Source organism: Podarcis tiliguerta (assembly GCF_965153285.1).
Source record: "Podarcis tiliguerta genome assembly, chromosome: 17".
Lineage (NCBI taxonomy): Eukaryota > Metazoa > Chordata > Lepidosauria > Squamata > Lacertidae > Podarcis > Podarcis tiliguerta.
Window position 1 is genome coordinate 22,672,312 of NC_139550.1, and position 20,397 is coordinate 22,692,708.

Sequence of the window (20,397 nt, forward strand, 5' to 3'; positions counted from 1 at the left end):
TACTCAAAGGATAAATTCTCCTGGAGAATGAAGTATTTTTTGACTGGAGAATTGCATTGAAAGATTCAGGTAAGGCAGAAAGATAGCTGTGTTTCAGTTAATGTATTAGTTTGGGAACTGAAAATTAGGTAGGTTCGCATTAAAAGGTAAAATAAACACATTTCTCCTTTACGCATGCATAAATTTAGAAACAATTTTATGTTCACAGTATAGCCAAAAACCCATTTTCTTGAATTCTGAGGCATGAGAACTTGTATCCTATGGCATGTGATCCCTATGAAATAATATTCTCTTGAAAATAATGCTGGATAATTTGCCCTTGAGTTTTTAAAATTATTTATTGCTACATATCTGATTTTATACCTACAATTCACCCCTCTCCCCTTATTAAAAATTCTTAAAATAAGATGGATAGAATTATTTTCTTAACTTAGTAAGGCCAAAATGATGTAAATTACATTGTTTCCAATAAACCATTGGCAGAGAATAGAGGACTAAATCCAGTGACGTTAATTTTAAAGAAACAAATTCCTGGTTGTTGTTAACTAGCCAGAATGAAAAATGCACATAGATATTGCTGTTGTGTACTGGGGGAGTGTGTAGAACTATAAATAATTCTTCTCATTGGTCCACGGACATGTGAAGGACGTGCCTAAGATCAGGTCCTGCTGCTCTGTAAAGCTTCGATGAGAGTTTTGTTATATTCTGCAATCTGCTTTGTCACATTCTTCATTATAGGCCGGTAATCACTTTCCTGACTTTTCGTTGCTATAACTGATGATAAAAAGATAAGGAAAATTCTCCAACGAGCATCAGAGGGTAGAATTCAATGTCACGCCAAAATAAACATTTGGTCTGCACAAGCATATCTGTTTGCCAGACAGAATGACCCCCCCTGCTATTCTGGGGGTCCTTGCAACCCCCAAAGCAAAATAAAAATAAAAATAAATGGGGGGGGGGCAGAAAGGGGGAAAACCCCATTGTGCAAGTGGAAGCCCTTGTGCATGATTTCAGTTTGTTAGATGGATTGTGTCCTAAGTTATAGATATTAAAATCTCCATGTACAACAGTTCCTACCTGGAAAAACAACTGTTTTACTATGCATTTGCACCATTCACATTGAGATTTTGCAGGATGATACAGATGATCGTGAGTGAGAAAAGCAGTTTGGTCATCTGTGTGGGCTCTGAGCGTACAAAAGGAAGGCAATTCCACCCACCCCCACCCCCCGCCATGATATCTCAGCAAACCAAACTGCTTTAAGGTTGTCAAATGCCTCAGATAAACTATAACGGAAGAGATACTAGGTGAGAGCTAACATTAGTCATACACAGAGTAAACCCATTTAAATCAGTCGACTTAAACAACTTAATGGGTCTACTCAGATTATGACTAAGGTTGGATATCATCCATAATTTCCTGGCAAAGGTCTCTTTATAGCCATTGTCTCCTGTTGAACAAATAAAACAGTCCCTTTCTTTGGATATAATTATCTATATATGTAAACGTCAAGACATATGATGGTCATCTGTAACATGTGGAATAAGTCGTTGTACCTCAGGCTTTCAGAATAGAATGCTGAGAATGGGCATGATTCAGAAAATGTTAAGCAAGCCCAACTGATTTAAGAGACTTAAGCACCTGCTTATGTTCTTATTTACCATGATTATTTTCAGCATCTTCTCTCTCTCTTTTTTAAAAAGGATACATTCTTTCATGACAAAATTATTTTGTTCATGGTGTTGCCATTTCCTTTCCAAATTCGTAAGCTGCAATTACAAAATGGAGAAAAAAATGATAGCAAAAAATAGCCACTTGCGTAGCAACCAACCCCCCTTAATTTACTTAATTTATTGATTATTAAATGTATATTCTGCCCTTCCACCCAAAGCATTCTACCAAGTAAAGAAGATCAAGCACAATTCAGATAACATGCACAAACCTATACATAGCTATTTAGAAGTCCCACTAGGTTCACTGGGGCTTACTCTCTAGTAAGTATGTCTATGTCAGTAGCCTTACTAAATCAGTTGAGTCTCAACGATTTTCATATGCTTAATCAGAGCTGTAGAGAAATTACAAGAACTGATAAGGATTCCAGCAAACCACATGCAGTTTGTAATTACACTGCATCGAAAAGATGGTTTGCAATCCATGCAAGCCATGAGAATATTGTCTTTTATTAGAGTGTGGAGACTATGATTTATGCATGACACTGAACTCTCATTATCTGTGTTTCTTTTTGGTTAACAACTGTTTTCAGACTATGTAAAGCTTATCATGCAACGTATCTTGAAACTATATTGGGCCCTGAACTGCACAGAAGAAACTTCCTCATTTCCATAGCTAAATTTCCTGTCTGATGCCAAAAGCTATGATAAGAGCAGGACTGCGTTGAGAAGATTGTAAGACTGCAGGCTAAATGTTGGGACTCCGACAACACTTTAAGCATCAACAGGAAGGCAATATGGCTATTATATTGATGGCTGCTTCCTAACAATGCAATTTGTAGAGCATTGATTTGTTTGGCTGGTGCTACTGTTCAAAGTTTGTGCCATCAAGACATGCAAGCTATTTGCAATGAATATTTCAGAATAGCTGTGTGGAAGCTAACATTTAGTATGTGAGTGTAGTGCTATTTGGTACACCTTCCAAACCAGCAATTGCCCACCACAATTTCTGCTCAGAAAAAGAGCTCAATGCACTTTATTGAGCCTCTGATGGCTAGTAGATTTTGGGATACAACAGGTGACAAAGAAAAGCTTCAATACATTTTACAGGGTGACTTGTGTGCCACACTCAGCATAAATACAGCTGAGCCTTTCAAATTAACAAATTGTATCGTGAAATCCCATTTGGTTTCCACCGTTCCCTCTACTTTCCTGTCGTCAGTCTCTGAGTGTGGTTGTTTATGTAGCCAAAGTAGTTAACACTCATGTAGAAAAGGGAATTATCAGCAGGATCAGAGGAAACCCAAGGTTTGCAAAAGTAATTCTGGGAGGAAAAGCTGGTTGGAGGTGTTGGCGTTAGGGAAGAATGGGATGAAGTGGATGGAATCCTAAACAGGGAACATTTCACAGTGCAAAAAAGTTGTTGCAGGTCCCACTTATTATATATATTGCATCGCTGACACTCAACTGTTCAACCATGAATGTGCAAAAAGAAAACACAACTATTTGGGAGCTGAATATTCTTAATTCTGCCAAATTCTGCCCTCAGTCCCCCCCCCCCCCCCAGCAAACCTGTCATTTTTCACAACAATAAAATCTCAGGGACATTAACAGAATGGCAGGAGTGAAAGAGTACAAACATCAGAGAATTATAGAAATATTAGACTTGCCTGAGATTTGGCATGGTTGGTACATATTCACATTCACACTTTTTTCTTCAGTATGAACTAGTTTCTCCAAAATCATCTCAATTACTCTAATATCATTTTATGTATCTGCTGTAATATTAATATTATTGCTCTTTGGTTCATAACTGGAAGAGTTCTGTGTTTCTTTTTTCAAATTTAGTCCTGCCGCAAGCAGCATTTCTTGGAAAGAGATCTTATGTCTTTCCACATTTTAAAGATTTTGAAGTTATTTAAAGAGGCTGTAAAAAAGCAATTTATGTATGCATAGACATATTATACAAAAGTTTCAAAACTCCAAAAAGGTGGGGAAAAGGCAACACCAAAAGGCAAGAGGCATTTTCAACTGTACCTGTGAATGTGTCTCGTTCTCCTGCAGCTGCAACTTCAAGCTTTCATATTCTCTATTCAGATGCTCCATGGTTTTCTTGAAAGCATTCCTGCGCTTCGTTAGTGTTTCTTTCTCTTCTTGCAGTTTCTTAAGAGTAAGGAAATAATAAAAAATGGAACATTAAAAAGCACTCATCTTAAAAGTGCTCTAGCTTATTTCTAAAATTCAGAGAGGGGGGAAGCATTTATGCTTGAATCTAAGCATCTGGCACTCATTCCCATGAAAGCATATAATCGTGTATATGACAGACGGCATGGAAAAAGTATGTGGTCGGTTCACGTGTGAAAGATGCATGGACTGATTTGTTTGACTGTGTTATGTTGACTGTAGTGACTGGTTTGCAAGTTGGCTAATCTTTCTGAAATGGAAAAATAGAAGATGTGTCTGAGAACACAAGGGCTTTCTATTTCTTTACGAATGAAAACCCACGGCTGGTACATCACTGATAACAAACCATTTGGCCACCCAAAGTTCTTAGTTTACAACTCTTACCATTCCTGACTATTTGCCAAGCTGGCTGAGGCTAATGGAAGTTGGTACCTAACATCGACCAGAGAGCCACAGTTTCTCCATCCCTCTTTAATACGCTTTCTTTTTTTGAACTGTGAAACACTTCCTCTTTCTGTGCATAATATTGTACTCTGGCTACTTTCTTATACCTTTCCCTTGAAAGCTTTTGTTCAAGACAATAGAAGGCATGCAGATAATAAAGCACTTTCTGCAGATAACGAACAACTAAAATAAATGCTAAGCTCAAGAACATATGTAGAGCCCTGCTGGGTCAGCCCAAAGGCCTATCTAGTCCAGCATTCTTCTTCTCACAGTAGCCAACCTCAAGCCAACAGGAAGCTCACAAGCAAGACATTTGCACTATAGTACTCTTCTCGTTTTCCCCAGCAACTGATACTCAGAGACAAAGATGCCTGCAAATGTGACATTAAGGCTGACAAACGATTCCCCGCCATATGGGAATCGCTTGCAGATGATCGCAGTGCCTGGAGACTGGCAGGTTGTGTGGCCACAGAAAGATCAGGAGGAATGACTGCTGGGAGGAATGCAGAGAGAATAAATGCCCTGGCGCACCTGTAGCAGCAAAACTGGATGCCCTCATCTGCCCCAAAACACGTTTCTCCCATATTGGTCTCTACTATAACAGCCGTTATAGGGACGCAGGTGGTGCTGTGGGTTAAACCACAGAGCCTAGGACTTGCCGATCAGAAGGTCGGCGGTTCAAATCCCCGCAACGGGGTGAGCTCCCGTTGCTCAGTCTCTGCTCCTGCCAACCTAGCAGTTCGAAAGCACGTCAAAGTGCAAGTAGATAAATAGGTACCGCTCTGGCGGGAAGGTAAACGGTGTTTCTGTGCGCTGCTCTGGTTCGCTAGAAGCAGCTTAGTCATGCTGGCCAAATGACCCGGAAGCTGTACACCGGCTCCCTCGGCCTATAGAGCGAGATGAGCGCGCAACCCCAGAGTCAGTCACGACTGGACCTAATGGTCAGGGGTCCCTTTACCCTTTACCTTTATAACAGCCGTACAACGCTCCAAACGGTTTGACCTGACCCCTGAAGGTGCTCTCTTCCACTGTCTCCCGAGGCAGAAGGATGCCAAATTAACTCAACTCAAGTGCCTCTGAATCTTTGTAGTTGCACAGGAAATGTTACGTGTTGCTTATCTCAAGGTCTGTCCCATGGAAGATGGAGCAAGCTTGTTTTCTCGTGCTCTGGAGAGTAGGACTCGAACCCGTGGCCTCAAGTTACAAGGAAGGAGATTCCGACTAAACATCAGGAAGAACTTTCTGATAGCAAGAGCTGCTTGGCAGTGGAATGGTCTCCCTCGGGAGGCTGTGGACTCTCCTTCCTTGGAGGTTTTTAAGCAGAGGGTGGGTGGCCATCTCTTATGGATGCTTTAGCTGAGATTCCTGCATTGCAGGGGTTGGACTGGATGCCCTTCCAACTCTAAGATTCTATGATGTGTTTTAATTTATGTTCAGTTTTAGATCTAAAACAGTGGTGCCATTTATTTTCTCTATAAAAAGAAAAAAGCAAAGCAAAGCATTTTTTTACTCAGTTTTGATGAGAAATGACAAGCCACACAGGAGCTACTGGTCCACACGACACTCTTCCATGCAGATGTGGCAGGTATGCAGCTACCATAACTACCTGACTGGGGGATGGATCATGTGAGTAGCCACAAGCTGTTAACACCTTTGGGACACAACTCCACCATGCCTCAGTGTACGAGTATGTAAAGGACACCACGACAGAACATTTAACAAGATGCAGCTGGAATATTTCAATAACTCAGTCTCAAGCAAATGTTATTAATATGTTTTGACTGTTAACTACCTTTTTCTTTTCTTCTCCTGCTGTTTTCAGAGCTGGAAGATTGTTGTAAAGTTCCAGGTCTTTGGTCATTTGCTCTATTTTTTCTTTGAGAGACGTCAGTTCATCAACCATCTTGCCTTCCAGCAGGCCCATTTTCTGGAGGTCCATCCGCAGACGTTGGCTGTCTGAAACAGAAAGAGCCAAAAAGCATTACTGACATACAATGGAGATTATTTTCTAGCACAGAGAGAAGTGAATCGTACATTTACTTATTCAAGGAGACAACTGACTCCTGCCTGCCTTGTTCACCTTGGCCTTAGTCCAGGAAAGCTCTTAAGTACATCCTTAAGTTTTACATACAAATATCCATTATGTGATGAAGTAGTGGTATCGCTAAGACTAGTGTTGACATATTTGCAACAAAAACGGGCAAAGAGGAATTAGCATTGTTGTTCTTAGCTTACATTTGTCCATAAAACTATGCAAAAAGATCCTGCTGCCCTTTTTAGTTTTAAACTATGAAAAGTGTTGTAAAGTCTCTAGGTGACCTGCTCCTAAGGATTGTTTCGACTGGTATAATATAGAGGACCCTCAACGGTACTGTTGGTAATTTGGGGTGGGGGCGAGCACATCAATAGTATCTTAAGCTGAAGCATGTGCTAAAATAAACATGGTCAATCTCAACATGCATATTTTTGTTTTATTGTCTAGTAAGAGACTGAGGTCATGCTGACCCTCTCTGCCTTTGAGTCTATTTGATATCTGCAATTTGGATGGCATATTTATTACCCTTACGTCCAGCTCTTAGATGGGAGCTCCCAGTGGTTTTCCCACTCATGTTATAGATCACACTTGCCCAGGCCTGAAAACTCTTGACTGATCAAATGCTTCCAGTACATTAACTGGGTCCTTATGTGTGGCCTCTTATTTCCTCCATGCTGAAGGCTGCGTTTGCAAAGGGGCCTAGAGGCATAGTCAGGTGTGTCTAGGCCTGAAAAACTGTGTACATGTCACACTGCAATGCGCTCTATGTGGGGCTACCTTTGAAGGTGACCTGGAAACTGCAATTAATCCAGAATGCAGCAGCTAGACTAGTGACTGGGACTGGCTGCCAGGACCACATAACACTGGTCCTGAGAGATCTGCATTGGCTCCTAGTACATTTCCGAGCACAATTCAAAGTGTTGGTGCTGACCTTTAAAGCCCTAAACGGCCTCGGCCCAGTATACCTGAAGGAGCGTTTCCACCTCCATCGTTCAGCCCGGACACTGAGATCCAGCGCCGAGGGCCTTCTGGCAGTTCCCTCATTGCGAGAAGTGAGGTTACAGGGAACCAGACAGAGGGCCTTCTGAGTAGTGGCGCCTGCCCTGTGGAACGCCCTCCCTTCAGATGTGAAGGAAATAAGCAGCTATCTTCTCTTTAAAAGACATCTGAAGGCAGCCCTGTTTAGGGAAGTTTTTAATATTTAATGCTGTATTGTTTTTAACACTTGATTGGGAGCAGCCCAAAGTGGCCGGGGAAACTCAGCCAGATGGGCAGGGTATGTATAAATAAATAAATAATATAATATAATATAATAATAATGTTTTACGTATATGCCTTTATGCACCTATGGTGCCTAATGTGCAGTTATCAGCTGAGCATGCTGTAAAACAGAGGTGCATGGCAGCATGATTCTAACCTCTCCACCATGTGTTGGATTGAAAAATTGCATAGAGAAGTAGTGACAAGCAGTTCTTCTCCTTGAGTAATTTTTGTATAAGAGCTTAATCCAGATTTAAGCAAAAAATAAAATAAAAATAAAGAATGGCCCAAGGAATTTCTTTAGGGGCATTTGGTGCCTTATATTAGACATTGTGATTTTTGTTACCAGCCCTAAGCATTCAGGAAAAGCTGAACAAACAAAAATCACGGTCCCCTTTTATTTGAACTGCTTGTTGCCGGCAATAGTGGCTATCGTGCTAAGTTGCTATTACAACTGCACTTAGTATCTCCCTGGGGTGCCATCACTTGCTCTTTAGGAAGTTGACTTCTTAGGTATAGCTCAGATATATTTGTGATGAACTAAAATCTGAGAGTGGCAGGGAATGATGAAAATGTATTACAGGCTTTTTTATTTTTAAGAAATGTTGTTTTAAAAATAGGCCCAGAAGTGGGTACAGTGGTACCTTGGGTTACAGATGCTTCAGTTTACAGATGCTTCAGATTACAGACTCCGCTAACCCAGAAATAGTACCTCGGGTTAAGAACTTTGCTTCAGGATGAGAACAGAAATTGCACGGTGGAGGTGCAGCAGCAGCGGGAGGCCCCATTAGCTAAAGTGGTACCTCAGGTTAAGAACAGTTTCAGGTTAAGAACAGACCTCCGGAATGAATGTTGTTCTTAACCCGAGGTACCACTGTAATAAGATTTTAGAAACTACGGGTACATGATTGGAATAGGGTTGTTTATTATTTTCACTGGCTGTTTTTTTTTTTATTCTATTGTTTTCCCTACAAGGTATTTGAGTTGTTTGATACATGCTACCTCTTCAAAGGAGTGCTCTAGTGAATACAATTTACCCCCAAATAGATTTGCTAGCATCTGATTCCCTAACTGCTTTGAACAGATTTATTGGAGTGTGATGAAGGCAGATGCAATATGCAAGAAACAAAGTGCAGTTTTAGGGTGGGAAACGTGTGAATTTTTCTTATGAACGAAGAAGCTCAAGAAATCATATTGATCCAGGAACTATTAAGGGCAAATGGCTGTATACCCAGTGCTGTTATTTGCAGCTGTGCACTAACACACAGGAATCCGGACAGAGAACACATATACAACCTCATCACTGGACGGTCACTACCGATAATCGATAATCTTATACACCTCTATCATATCCCCTCTTACTTTTCCTTTTCCTAAACTGAGAAGTCCCAAATGACTGAAGGAGAGGCAGTATATATGTACCGAAGAATATCTTTATGGGGATTGTCACGGGCCAGGAGTCAGCTTTGCCTGTTGAACAGCAGCCTGAAGGGGGAGAAGGTGAAAAGACTCCACACACACCTGCTCAGCCTTCAAGGTCACAGAGCTGAAGGCACGGATGAGAACCAGCTCGCTCCAGGCTTCTTAAACAGAGCTCTCAGCAGCAGTACACCTTAAGGAGCATATCCACCCTCATCGTTCTGCCTGGACACTGAGGTCCAGCTCTGAGGGCCTTCTGGCAGTTCCCTCATTGCGAGAAGTGAGGTTACAGGGAACCAGACTGACGGACTTCTTGGCAGTGGTGCCCGCCCTGTGGAATGCCCTCCCATCAGATGTCAAAGAAATAGACAACTATCTGATGTTTAGAAGACATCTGAAGGCAGCCCTGTTTAGGGAAGTTTTTAATGAAGTTTTAATGTATTTTTAAACTTTTGTTGGAAGCTGCCCAGAGTGGCTGGGGAAACCCAGCCAGATGGGTGGGTTATGTGTGTATGTATGTATGTATGTATGTATGTATGAATAAATAAATTGTTGTTGTTGTTGTTGCTGTTGTCAGATGCTGGAAATAATGCCTGTGGTTCCCAGCCCTCTACCTTACTGCTGCCAGTGATCTTGTCCCTTGGCTCTGTGATCATCTGGATTTCCTAACATCTGGACTGTCTGACTTTGTATGTGGATTCTGATCTCAGGTAAGTGTTCCTCAGAGACTCACAGCCTCTGCTACAACAGGGATGGCCCATAGTTCAGTGGCAAGAGCCTATGCTTTACACGAACAAGGTTTCTGCTTCAACTCTGGTGCTTCCACTTCTAAGGGTCTTAGGAAGGGTCTAACATACCTTCTGCCTGAGACCTTGGACAGTATTGGGTGGGCAGACTGAGAGTATATGACAGTTTCATATGTCTTTGTGCATGCATTTAAAACATGACCTGCTTTCTACAGAAGGAGGAGCTGTAGAAGGGATGGGTTGTGGCTCAGTGGCAAAGCACATACTTTGAATGCAGGTGTTGGGTTCAGTCCCTTGCATTCTAGGCAAGGCTCAAAAAAAATCCTTCCTGAACCCCTGATGAGATACTGCAGACAGTACAGAGCTAGATGGAACAATGACCTTACTAGCTGAAGGTTGGCTTCCCCTGTAAAATAATCTGGAGAAAGTAAAGGATTTTCTTCCATCCAACTGCCATCCTACAGTGAAGGAAAAAAAAAAGGAAAGGGAAAAAGGAAAGAAAAAAAATAACAACCCTTCTCTCTGGGAAGAGACAGGAAGAGGATGCAGTCCAGTTCCTTCTGATATGCCACTAAGTCAGACTTCAGCAAGCAAATGTGTACACAGTAGCAAATTCTGAGACAAAACTGCTTTGTGCTTTGACCCAGGGAAATGTTACTGGGAAATGCTGCCATCAGCAAATGTGTTTACTCACAGGAGTTTCCTTTGGGGAGGGAAGGAGAAGGCTCTGTGCAATGATCTTTATACAAAGAGTGAGGCTGTAGCCCCAAGGTGCATTTCTACAGCACTACATGGGTCCACAAGGCTCTTTTGCACGGAGCACAGAATCAAATCGGAATTCAGGATCCCAACTTCCTATATGTTAAAGAAGAATAAAGCAAATTGCCAGGCCTCATGGGCAGAGAAACATATAAACAATAGTTTAACAAGAATTATCTTTCAACTTTTTTTGTTGTCGTCAAAACTGTCCATTCGTGATTTAGAGCTTTGGGAAATAATTTCTATGCACAGAGGCACCAAATCTTGTTTTCTATGCACATAAGCAGGGGACTGGAATGCATCTAAAGGGATATATTCGACATAGTGCTAAGTAGATAGTTCTATCAGCATGAACAAATCAGTTTGGATAGTATCTGGACTCTTGGGTTTGTCAAATGAAGTTTGTCTCCTGTGGTAGCTGTATGTGTTTATATCTGGGTATTTTAATATAAATCGTACACTAATATGAGCACATGCATATGACACAGATCATGTATCTCATAAAATTCTTTAAAAAAAAAGACAAAAATGACTAAATTTGCTGATCATCACTCAAAGTATTACAAGATTTTTACTGGCTTTAAACTGAATTTAGAAACGAAGTACCATTGCTGGTTTTAGCCTAGGGCCATGTTTTCTATAAAAGTGTCTTCTCCAAAGTAGAATTGGAAGAATTGTAGCTGTGATAGAACACACATCCTGCATGCTAAATGTCCCAAAGTTCAATCCCAAGCATCCCTAGGCTGGGAAAGATTCGTGTCTTAAACTCTGAAGAGCCCATGCTGGTCAGCATCATACTGAAGTAGCTGGACCAAAGGTCAGACTAGATGAAAACCAGTTTTCAAAAATCCTAACCTTACTGTCAATTAATATAATCTCTACCAGGATTCTCTGGGCAGTACTGCTTTCTGAAGTCAGGCAGCTAGCTCTTTGATAAAGGGTATTTTCTGTAGGGACATGCAAAAAATCCTTTCCCCAGAGCTTGCCTGGGACAAACTCCATTATCCTTTAGGTGCAAGACAACATCTATCCTGTTCATTTGGACTTTTATTGGTATTCAAGATATTCAATGACTTTTATCTGCTGGTTTTATATTATCTCTTTATCTGCTGATATGGTGTTTTGGTTTCTGCAGTGAATTTTGCTCTATTGGTTTTTATTCTTGTAAGCTGCATTAAGGCCATTTTTTTGCACTAGAAGGTGGGAGAGAAATTTGTAAATAAATACAATGTACACTTCGCTTGCCATACCTGTTCCCAGGTTTTTCGCAGTACTCTGTGATTTCTGCATTTCACTTGACTTGAAAGTGAGATCTTCCTGCATGATTTTCAGCTCTTGGTTTGTTACAGAAGATATCTGCTTCATGCGATTTACATTCTGCGTGATTAAAGAAAAGTAGTGGAAGATGACATACCCCAAATAGACTGCTCCAACTGGTGGCTTAACAATGAGAGTGGTTGGTGTTTTTCCATACTGCTGAAGTCAGCTACAGCAAATCCCTTTAGGAAAAACATTTTAGCTGTTTGGAGTTCATATATAAAAAGGAGAATGTTGTAGTTTTACAGACCATTGTATTGTCTCACCTATGATTGGGGAAACAGGGCCAAGGGTGAATAAAAGGCGAGAGGCCGATGCAATTTGGGAAAGTTCAAGTGAGGATAGTCTTTGCTCCCAGTAAATGTTTTCCCTCCACATGCTATGGAATACCTTGCTTTCCAAAGCCAGGGCAACTCAACTCCAAACTGCGAATGTGACAATCAGATCCTGGTTTTATAAGCAGGAGCCAGCAGCGTAAATTAAGTTATTTTACTGTAGCATGCAGTATTTAAAAAGTGAAAATGCTTGTTCCTCCATGAAGCAACCTTGAGTGACAAAAGCTGAACCCATGAAAGTTGCACATAAAAGCCATTACAATGACATTTTCTTGAAAGAAAAAAAAGGCAACAGAACAATGAGCATATCCACAGGAGAACCAAGCTTAGTTAATGCAGCCAAAGGTGTAATAATGTTAAAATAATAGTTTTATCGACTTAAATTGTCTGACTGGGGGGGGGGGATTTGATACACTAGACAAAATAAGAACATATGAGGTTATACAAACAGGGAATGATTCTAAGTGCAGTTTGTACTGTACATTAAGCTAGAAAGAGGATAAGTAACTACATCTGCCTAGTTTTAGTGCCATATGTGATGGAAGTAAACTATGAAATGTTTTGCTTCTTCTCATGGGCATAAAAGGTTTATTAGTGCAATTAAAGACTGAGGTGTCGGCAGAAGAAACAAGGGTGGTTCTGTTTGTAAAGGAGGGTGGAGTTTGTAGGAAGAAAAAGATGCAATAATGGTTCTCCCTAAATTGGGATTAAAAACAAAAAACAAAACAGGAGCCAGCCTTGGGAACCAAACCCCTCTTCATTCTGAAGCAGATCCTCCCCCCCCCCCCCCCCAATGCTATACCAAGTTAAGTGACGTGCTGGTATCAATGTTAACCAAAGTTACGGTTAAACAGGATTCTCTTAACTAGGATCCGAAACAATGATTTCTAATGGGTTTCAGAGTCTGAAATAAGACAGAAGGGAAAGATTGAAATGAGGTTAGGGAGCATACATTTCCAAAGCTAACTATTCATTTGTTAACTGCAGTTAACAGGAAGTCTGTGTTATCTCTGCACTGGCCCCAAGAATAAGAGGGGTCAGGAAGGTAGTATGCTACAGTCTCTCTCTCTCTCTCCCCCCCCCCCACATGTTAATGCCATACTTGTAAACTTTTTATATGTCAAGTAACCCCTGTAAGCTTCAACTTGATATGCTTTCTGGAGAATAAAAGCAACTAATTAAATTATCACCAAACAATTAGATTATTTGGAAAGTACTAATAACTGTGATTGGTATCTCTTCATCTTTATTCTAAAGTAAGGAATAAATGTGCATTCTTGTGAAAAAAGGATTAAAAATGTTATCCTAGCCACATTTACGTAGCAGAAAAATCCTAGTGAATTCCACACAAATAAAATGAAAAACACCATCAGACTCCACACGCCAACCCAATTTTTTTTACTTGTTGATCCTCTTTTCCTTTGAAAATAGGATTACCTGTGAGGAAGATTATGCTTTTCCTTTGGTATCATTGCAAAGATGGTAAATAGTAAGTGATTTAATGCTCTTGGATTGACATGATGTACTTTTTGGGTAAGTGTTCCCAGTGAAATGCCTAAAATAAGTTGGTTGTTATTTTGTTTGGTTCTAGTTTGCTTTCATTTGGATTTGTTTGCATAAAAATCAATAAAAGTAAAATGAAAATCACAGCAGAGTCAACAGAACTTACTTCCAAGCTTATGATTGGAGCCAAAGCCACTCACCCTGCTTGAATGCTCTAAAATTGCCACAATACTGGCCTCTATCTGTGTTTTCCGTTCTAGTTCCTGGTTCTTTGCCTCTTCAAAAGATTCAAGAAAGTCTAAAGATTGAAAAACAAGATAAGGGAGGCTGCTGCTTATAAAAGGAAAAGCAGAAAAGTCCTGAAATGTGACTTATAGCTATAAGGATTCTGAATTTAAAAGCAATTTAAAATATATATAAGCAAACATCTTAAAGCAATTTAAATGGAACTTTACCAAGAAATTTTATCTGTAAGGAATATCTAGAATGTGAGCTGGTTTTTGCAGCCTTTTATTCACCTTTTAATATTGATGTGGTGATCAACCAATGACAGGACAGTCAAAGCTCACATGAAGAGCCACATAAAAAGCTGCCCTCTTATTCTCTTCTATGCATCAGAAAATGTTTTACGCTTGCAGAGAAGTACCCTTGTCGGGCATCAATGCTGCCAGCCTGGACCTCCTCCAACCGTGTCACTGCCCTGGCTCGAGTAAGCTGAAACAGTGCTGCTGCCGGGAGGACAATGCTGTGCCCCGGGGGGAACTGCCGTGGTCCCAATGCCACAAGGTCAGTGCTGCCGCTCTGCTCGTCCCCCTCTTGTGCCACTGCTGAAGCGCTCCATCAGAGCCCTGCAGAATTCTAAGACTATGCCAGTGACATGATGCATAGTTTACTTCCGGTGCATATACTGTATTTTTTGCTCTATAAGACGCACTTTTCCCCTCCTAAAAAGTAAGGGGAAATGTGTGTGCGTCTTATGGAGCGAATGCAGGCGGGAGGCTCTGCTTAGCGCACCCTTTAAGAGCCGCATGGAGCGTGTGTGCGGCTCTTGGGGGCTTTTCCCCGAGGAGGGAGAAGGGCTGCCCCTCTCCCTCCTTGGGGAAAAGCCCCCAACACATGAACTGCACGCTCTTTAAAGGGAGCATGGCTCTTAGGGGAGCCTTCTGTCTTAGCCACGTGCAGCTACTTCCGGGCAGGGGGGAGCCTTCATCCCCCAGCCCGGGAGAAGCTGCACGCAGCTATCCCATAAGCCAGGACAGCAAGAGGCCATCCCGGAAGCCAGATCCCTCTTGCTGTTCTGGCTTCTGGGATTCAGAATATTTTTTTTCTTGTTTTCCTCCTCCATAAACCAGGTGCGTCTTATGGTCTGGTGCGTCTTATGGAGCGAAAAATACGGTATGTCACCCTTGCAGGAGCAAAACTTTCCAATGTGGAGAAGGTGGCTGTGTGGGTGGCAGTGGACATTTGTCCAAAGAGGGAAGCTCTGACTCAGGAGTTGGCAAGGTTTACCTCGCTTAGGTGTGGGTCAGATCACGCGCATGCCTGCAATTTCCGGCGGCTGCGCAGACGCAATTTCCTGCGTTGTGGAAGTGAGTGCCCGCGCCGGTTTAGCGCAGCGAGTGGGAGGCTTGGTTCGGGGGCGGCTCGGGGGCCGGTTAAACGACCCCCGTCGGCCAATTGTGGCCCATGGGCCTTAGGTTGCTGACCCCTGCTCTGACTCATGCATGCATGGCAGCTCCAAATCTACATCAGAGTTCCTGCATGCTGAAGGCAGCTTTTAAGTCAACTGAGCACTGTAAAGGTGCGCAAAATGCCTTCCTTATCTAGTTCTCCTCTGAGGATAGTCTCCTGACAAAAGCAAAATCTACAGGTGCATCCTTATACAAAAGCAGCTTAAGAAGGCCATATGGAACTTAAAAACTGCTGTTATTTGATCTTCACAATCTTTTTCATGTATCTATACAGCATTTTCCGACACACCCAGACATATTTTATTTTCAATTTCCCACAATTTATTGTGCTCTTAAAAACACTGAATGAAGCCTACAAACCAAGAGGAATGTCTTGACTGATAATCTGAATGCCTGAAATAGCAATCAATCATTGCTCTATACCAGGCATGGCCAAACTTGGCCCTCCAGCTGTTTTTGGACTACAGTTCCCAACATCCCTGACCACAAGTCCTCTTAGCTAGGGATGATGGGAGTTGTAGTCCCAAAACAGCTGGAGGCAAGTTTGGCCATGCCTGCTCTATACACTGCTGCAAAGCCAGTGGCTATGTGGGGAAGTGTCATGGGCTAAGGTTGCTAAATTAAGAACAGCGATCATGCCAGGTGACCAAAAGCTATTAATGCAAATGAAATGTGCATTAAGATATGCCTTCATTTTGACAATGCAAGTCAACATACATTTGAGTCTACTTACTGTCCATGCTTTCTTCTCTTTTCTTCAACTCCTTGTATTTCAGATTCTTCTCACCTACAAAAATGCCATTTTAAAATTAAACAGTTAGTAATTTAAGACTGCGATCTTCTCATTTACTTGGAGATAAACCCTACTGAACTCAGCGGAACTCACAGCCCAAACTGTCTCTGTTTGATTTTCCATTTCTCCCTTTTACTACAACCTCTCATATCACATCCCAAGAGGCTTTAGGGAGGCACAGGGGCTGCAGTGAGTAGCTGGTATGGGAAATACCCTTTGTGCAAGCATCTTTCAACTAGTACCGCATGCGATCCATTCCTATACCTTTTGTTCTTTGACCTGTTTCAATGAATCTTGTACATTTAGGAGCTGACCAAAATCCATGTATGGAAATCTGATTTAAAGCAAATATTCAGTGCTTGAGATAGAGGAGGTACCTTGTATACTTTGTTTGTATTTTAATAGGGTTAATTCAGTCTTTAAAATATATAAAAATTATTCCAGTGGATGTCTTGTGTTTCATAAGCAAAAAATTTGAAAGGATAAGCTAAATATAGATACATTTAGAGTCAAGCATTCCAACATCTTCTTTCCTCCCCAATAGTATTGTATCGACATCCCTTCAGCTTTCCTTCATATCTAACATATACAAATTATAAACATATGCAACTGGCCCCAAGGGATCATGATTTTCCTTGAACTTCCTTGCAGCTGTGAGCCTGTTCCTGGCTGACTCTCCCTTTCATGATACAGGAAAACTTACCAGAAGTGCCCTGAAAAAGTCTACCCCACTTTTTAGAGGACCATGAATGTATTCCTGGACTCATTTTAAAAAATCTAGAGAATATTTCTACTTCTTTGTTTTATTACTCTTGCCACAAGAAACAAAACAGACTCGTGTAAAAGCGGAGAGTGCTGTTTTTGCTAAGCTATCACCAAAGCAATCTATTTCTTACCGTCTATAGTCATCCAAATGATACAAGAAAATAATGCAAAAGCAATATGCAAAGAAAAAAGGACAAAAGCAGAATGAAGAAATTATTACTATTATTTGAAAACGGAGAGACCAAATTAAGCAGTGATGGGAGTACCAAGTTTGCAATTAAGAAAGAACAATACTATTTAAGTTCCTTAACAGATTAGTGATTAGCAGGAACTAGGAATAAGCCCCTTTGGATATACCGTATTTTTCGCTCTATAACACGCACTCGACCATAACACGCACGTAGTTTTCAGAGGAGGAAAATCCGTAGGCATGTCACCTGTAGGCATTCCCTCCATAACACGCACAGACATTTCCCCTTACTTTTTAGGAGGAAAAAAGTGAGTGTTATGGTGCAAAAAATACGGTATTCAGGCTAAATTAACAATTGTCTACATCTCAAATATTTTTTCTCAATAATATACACGTACTCAGAGATGTATATATACACATTCTGCAAATGGTCCTGTATTATGTCTTCATATTTTGCTGGAAGCTGCCCAGAGTAGATGGGAAAACCCAGCCAGATGGGTGGGGTATCATCATCATCATCATCATCATCCATAAACCTTGCATTCTGTAGTGAAAACGATAACCCCATCTACGCCAACAGGATACTGCTGTTCTTGCTGAAGTCTGGACCATTGCTTATATATGGGGTGGTAGCAGGCCAGAGAGAAGACTGCAACAGTCCAGTCTGTTTCCGCATGCCCTGCCCCACAGGCTCAGCTGGATTTGCCAAAGTCAAATGACAGTGATGAGGTGGGAACTCCCATGGTGCCTAGGAGCTGGCCTGGGGATTTTCTAACAGCAGACAACCTGGTGGCTGCTGCTCCGGTGGCAACAGGCCACAACTACCACCCACCCCTAGTCTGGGTAAGCAGCCATTCTTGGAAATAATACTATGCAAAATAAGCAAATATGTGCATACTTGTTCCATTTGCAAAACTGATTTGTATCACAGAATTTGGACTGGACTTAGTAAAGAAACTGGCCTATTCTGGTATAGAGCACACACTGCCCTGACTAGGAGAAACGTCATCATGTTATCTTCGCTCACTATTCTCACCCCCTGAGGTCCTTCAAAACAAGAAGAAACCTTCCTGCCAACAGCAGATTTTTGTGCGCGCGGATCTTCAGTACCCTCAATCCAGAGATCATAAATGAATGGGGAAATCACAAATTCACTTCTGAATCAGATCTACTACATGGAAGAAAAACTAAACAAGATGGCATCTACATTTTGGAACTCTCTGCCTATTGATATCAGACAGACACCTTCATTGTACCATTTTTGACACCTGCTAAAAACATTTTTGTTCAGACAAGCTTACCCAGATAACTAGAATGTTGATGTGCTTTTAGTTTATTGCTGGTTTAAATTTTCTGAATGTTTTAACTGCTTTGACTAATATTTTTATTGTTTTGTTCATTTTGATTTCAGGGCTTTTTTAAACTATCAAACAGTATATAATTTTTTATGAAATAAAGTTTATTTAGAGTAGACCTATTGAAAATAATTATTCATGTCTATTCATTTCAATCAGCCTGTTTTGAGTAAAACTTAGTTGAATACCCTCCTTAATAATGTTTTTTTTAAAAAACAGGTTAATAGGTCCTGTCTATTTTACCTTGCTGCTCCTCTAAATCCATGTCAAGCTGCCGTATTCCTTCGTTAAGTTGGTTGATTTTTTCTTTTATGTCTGTCAGCCTAAAACCATGCAAAAACTAAATGATGAAAACTGAAAAAGTACAGCATTTAGCAAGCATTTTCTGGAAGGGAAATAGCAAGGTGAGTGAAGTTAACAAATGTAAAACTCCAACATCTTTTAGTTTCTTTCCCTAACATCTCTTCGGTTCTTAGCATTCCAGGACTGACTCAATGTATTTAACTTTAAACAGAAACTTGATTATCCCAAAGGAGCGATCTCGTCTTGTTTAACTTAACAAATGGGTCCACCTGCTGGTTAATCAGCATTATAATAATGACTTGGATTGCAAGCCTATACTAATTCACCTACTGGGAGTAAGTCCCACTGAAATCAATGGGGCAAACATATATAGGATTTCACTGTTTGCTATAATAGAAGAATGCACCATTGTTTTAGTTGTACTGCTCATTAAAGCCAGGCATCCCCAAACTCGGCCCTCCAGATGTTTTGGGACTACAACTCCCATCATCCCTAGCTAACAGGACCAGTGGCCAGGGATGATGGGAATTGTTGTCCCAAAACATCTGGAAGGCCGAGTTTGGGGATGCCTGATTACAGCCATCTTTAGCCATTATGAACAAGGGACAGAAAACACATGAAGGGGATGACTATATGAGGTCTACTTCTCTTCTGTGCCTGCCGAGGTTTTCTGCATGTTTAAGAACCCTGGAAATCTTCCACCTTGCCTAAGCTCCTTTCTGCCAAATTTCCCTTGGAATGAGGTAAATTGCCACGAGATGAACAAGTAGATATGGGGGGAAACTTAGTTGAGTAAATACAGTCTTTGGCTTTACATACTACTTGCTTTTAGCACTTTAGTAACAGTTCAAGTCATCCCAAATAGATCATATCTCAGTTCAAAATACGTTGTAACTAGAAGTGTTTTGCGAGGCATTCAAAAAACACAAGGTCTGTTTCTTTATATAGCCTATAAGCAGCTGCACTATACAAGCTGGTTATATGAGTTGAGCTGAGAAATAGATAAGAGAATTGCATTTATATTCAGAACAGGGTCTAAAAGAACAATATGGAACAGCACTCACTGTCTCTCCATGCTTGCTATTTCTTGGTTGTCTTCCTTCACCTTTAAAAAAAGAAAAAAAGAAATATATAATCATTAAATAACAATGGAAAACTAAAGATGGTTGGTCTCTGCAAAAAAATTCCTTTGTCTTTCTGTATATTTGGATGTTCAATTTATTTTTTTCTCTGGAATTTTAAAAAATGCAATAAAGATTTTTTAAAAATTACTTGGTTATGCTAAAAATGGAAACCACTTAATAATAATAAATGACATCTGTCACTTCTGTTTCTAGCGTCATTATCAATAGTTGGTGGTTTGGACAGAGGTGCTTACTTGACCTCCCAGTTTTCACTTTTCAACTGCCCTTTGTTTGCAAAATCTCTTCATTTCTGTCTGTTTTAGCACTCTACATACCTGTTTTAGCAATCTCTCTCTCTCCTCCTGTGGAGAGCCCATACTTTTGTCCTCTGCCATCATTTGATTCCGATGTTCCTCAAGGCCATGAAGCTTTTCATACAGTTGCAGAGCCTCCTGTTTAACCTGGGAGTGTGCTATTTCCTGAAGAGATAAACTTCATTACTAA

At 40.9% G+C, this 20,397-nt stretch overlaps 1 protein-coding gene across 6 annotated transcripts in view; it reads right to left on the reverse strand.

Moving 5' to 3' along the window:
* Positions 1 to 319: 319 nt before the first annotated feature.
* IFT74 (intraflagellar transport 74) overlaps positions 320 to 20,397 on the reverse strand; it is a 40,635-nt gene continuing 20,557 nt past the window's right edge. For all 6 annotated transcript variants that reach the window (XM_083420060.1, XM_083420059.1, XM_083420062.1 and 3 more), the window contains exons 11-20: positions 20,229 to 20,372; positions 19,834 to 19,874; positions 18,710 to 18,789; positions 16,097 to 16,150; positions 13,873 to 13,970; positions 11,768 to 11,894; positions 6,091 to 6,254; positions 3,708 to 3,833; positions 1,709 to 1,769; positions 320 to 774 (exon numbers count right to left, since the gene is read on the reverse strand). In XM_083420060.1, coding sequence (XP_083276186.1) covers positions 659 to 774; positions 1,709 to 1,769; positions 3,708 to 3,833; positions 6,091 to 6,254; positions 11,768 to 11,894; positions 13,873 to 13,970; positions 16,097 to 16,150; positions 18,710 to 18,789; positions 19,834 to 19,874; positions 20,229 to 20,372 — 1,011 coding nt within the window. In that variant the 3' untranslated portion in view covers positions 320 to 658. The remainder of the gene's footprint in view (positions 775 to 1,708; positions 1,770 to 3,707; positions 3,834 to 6,090; positions 6,255 to 11,767; positions 11,895 to 13,872; positions 13,971 to 16,096; positions 16,151 to 18,709; positions 18,790 to 19,833; positions 19,875 to 20,228; positions 20,373 to 20,397) is intronic.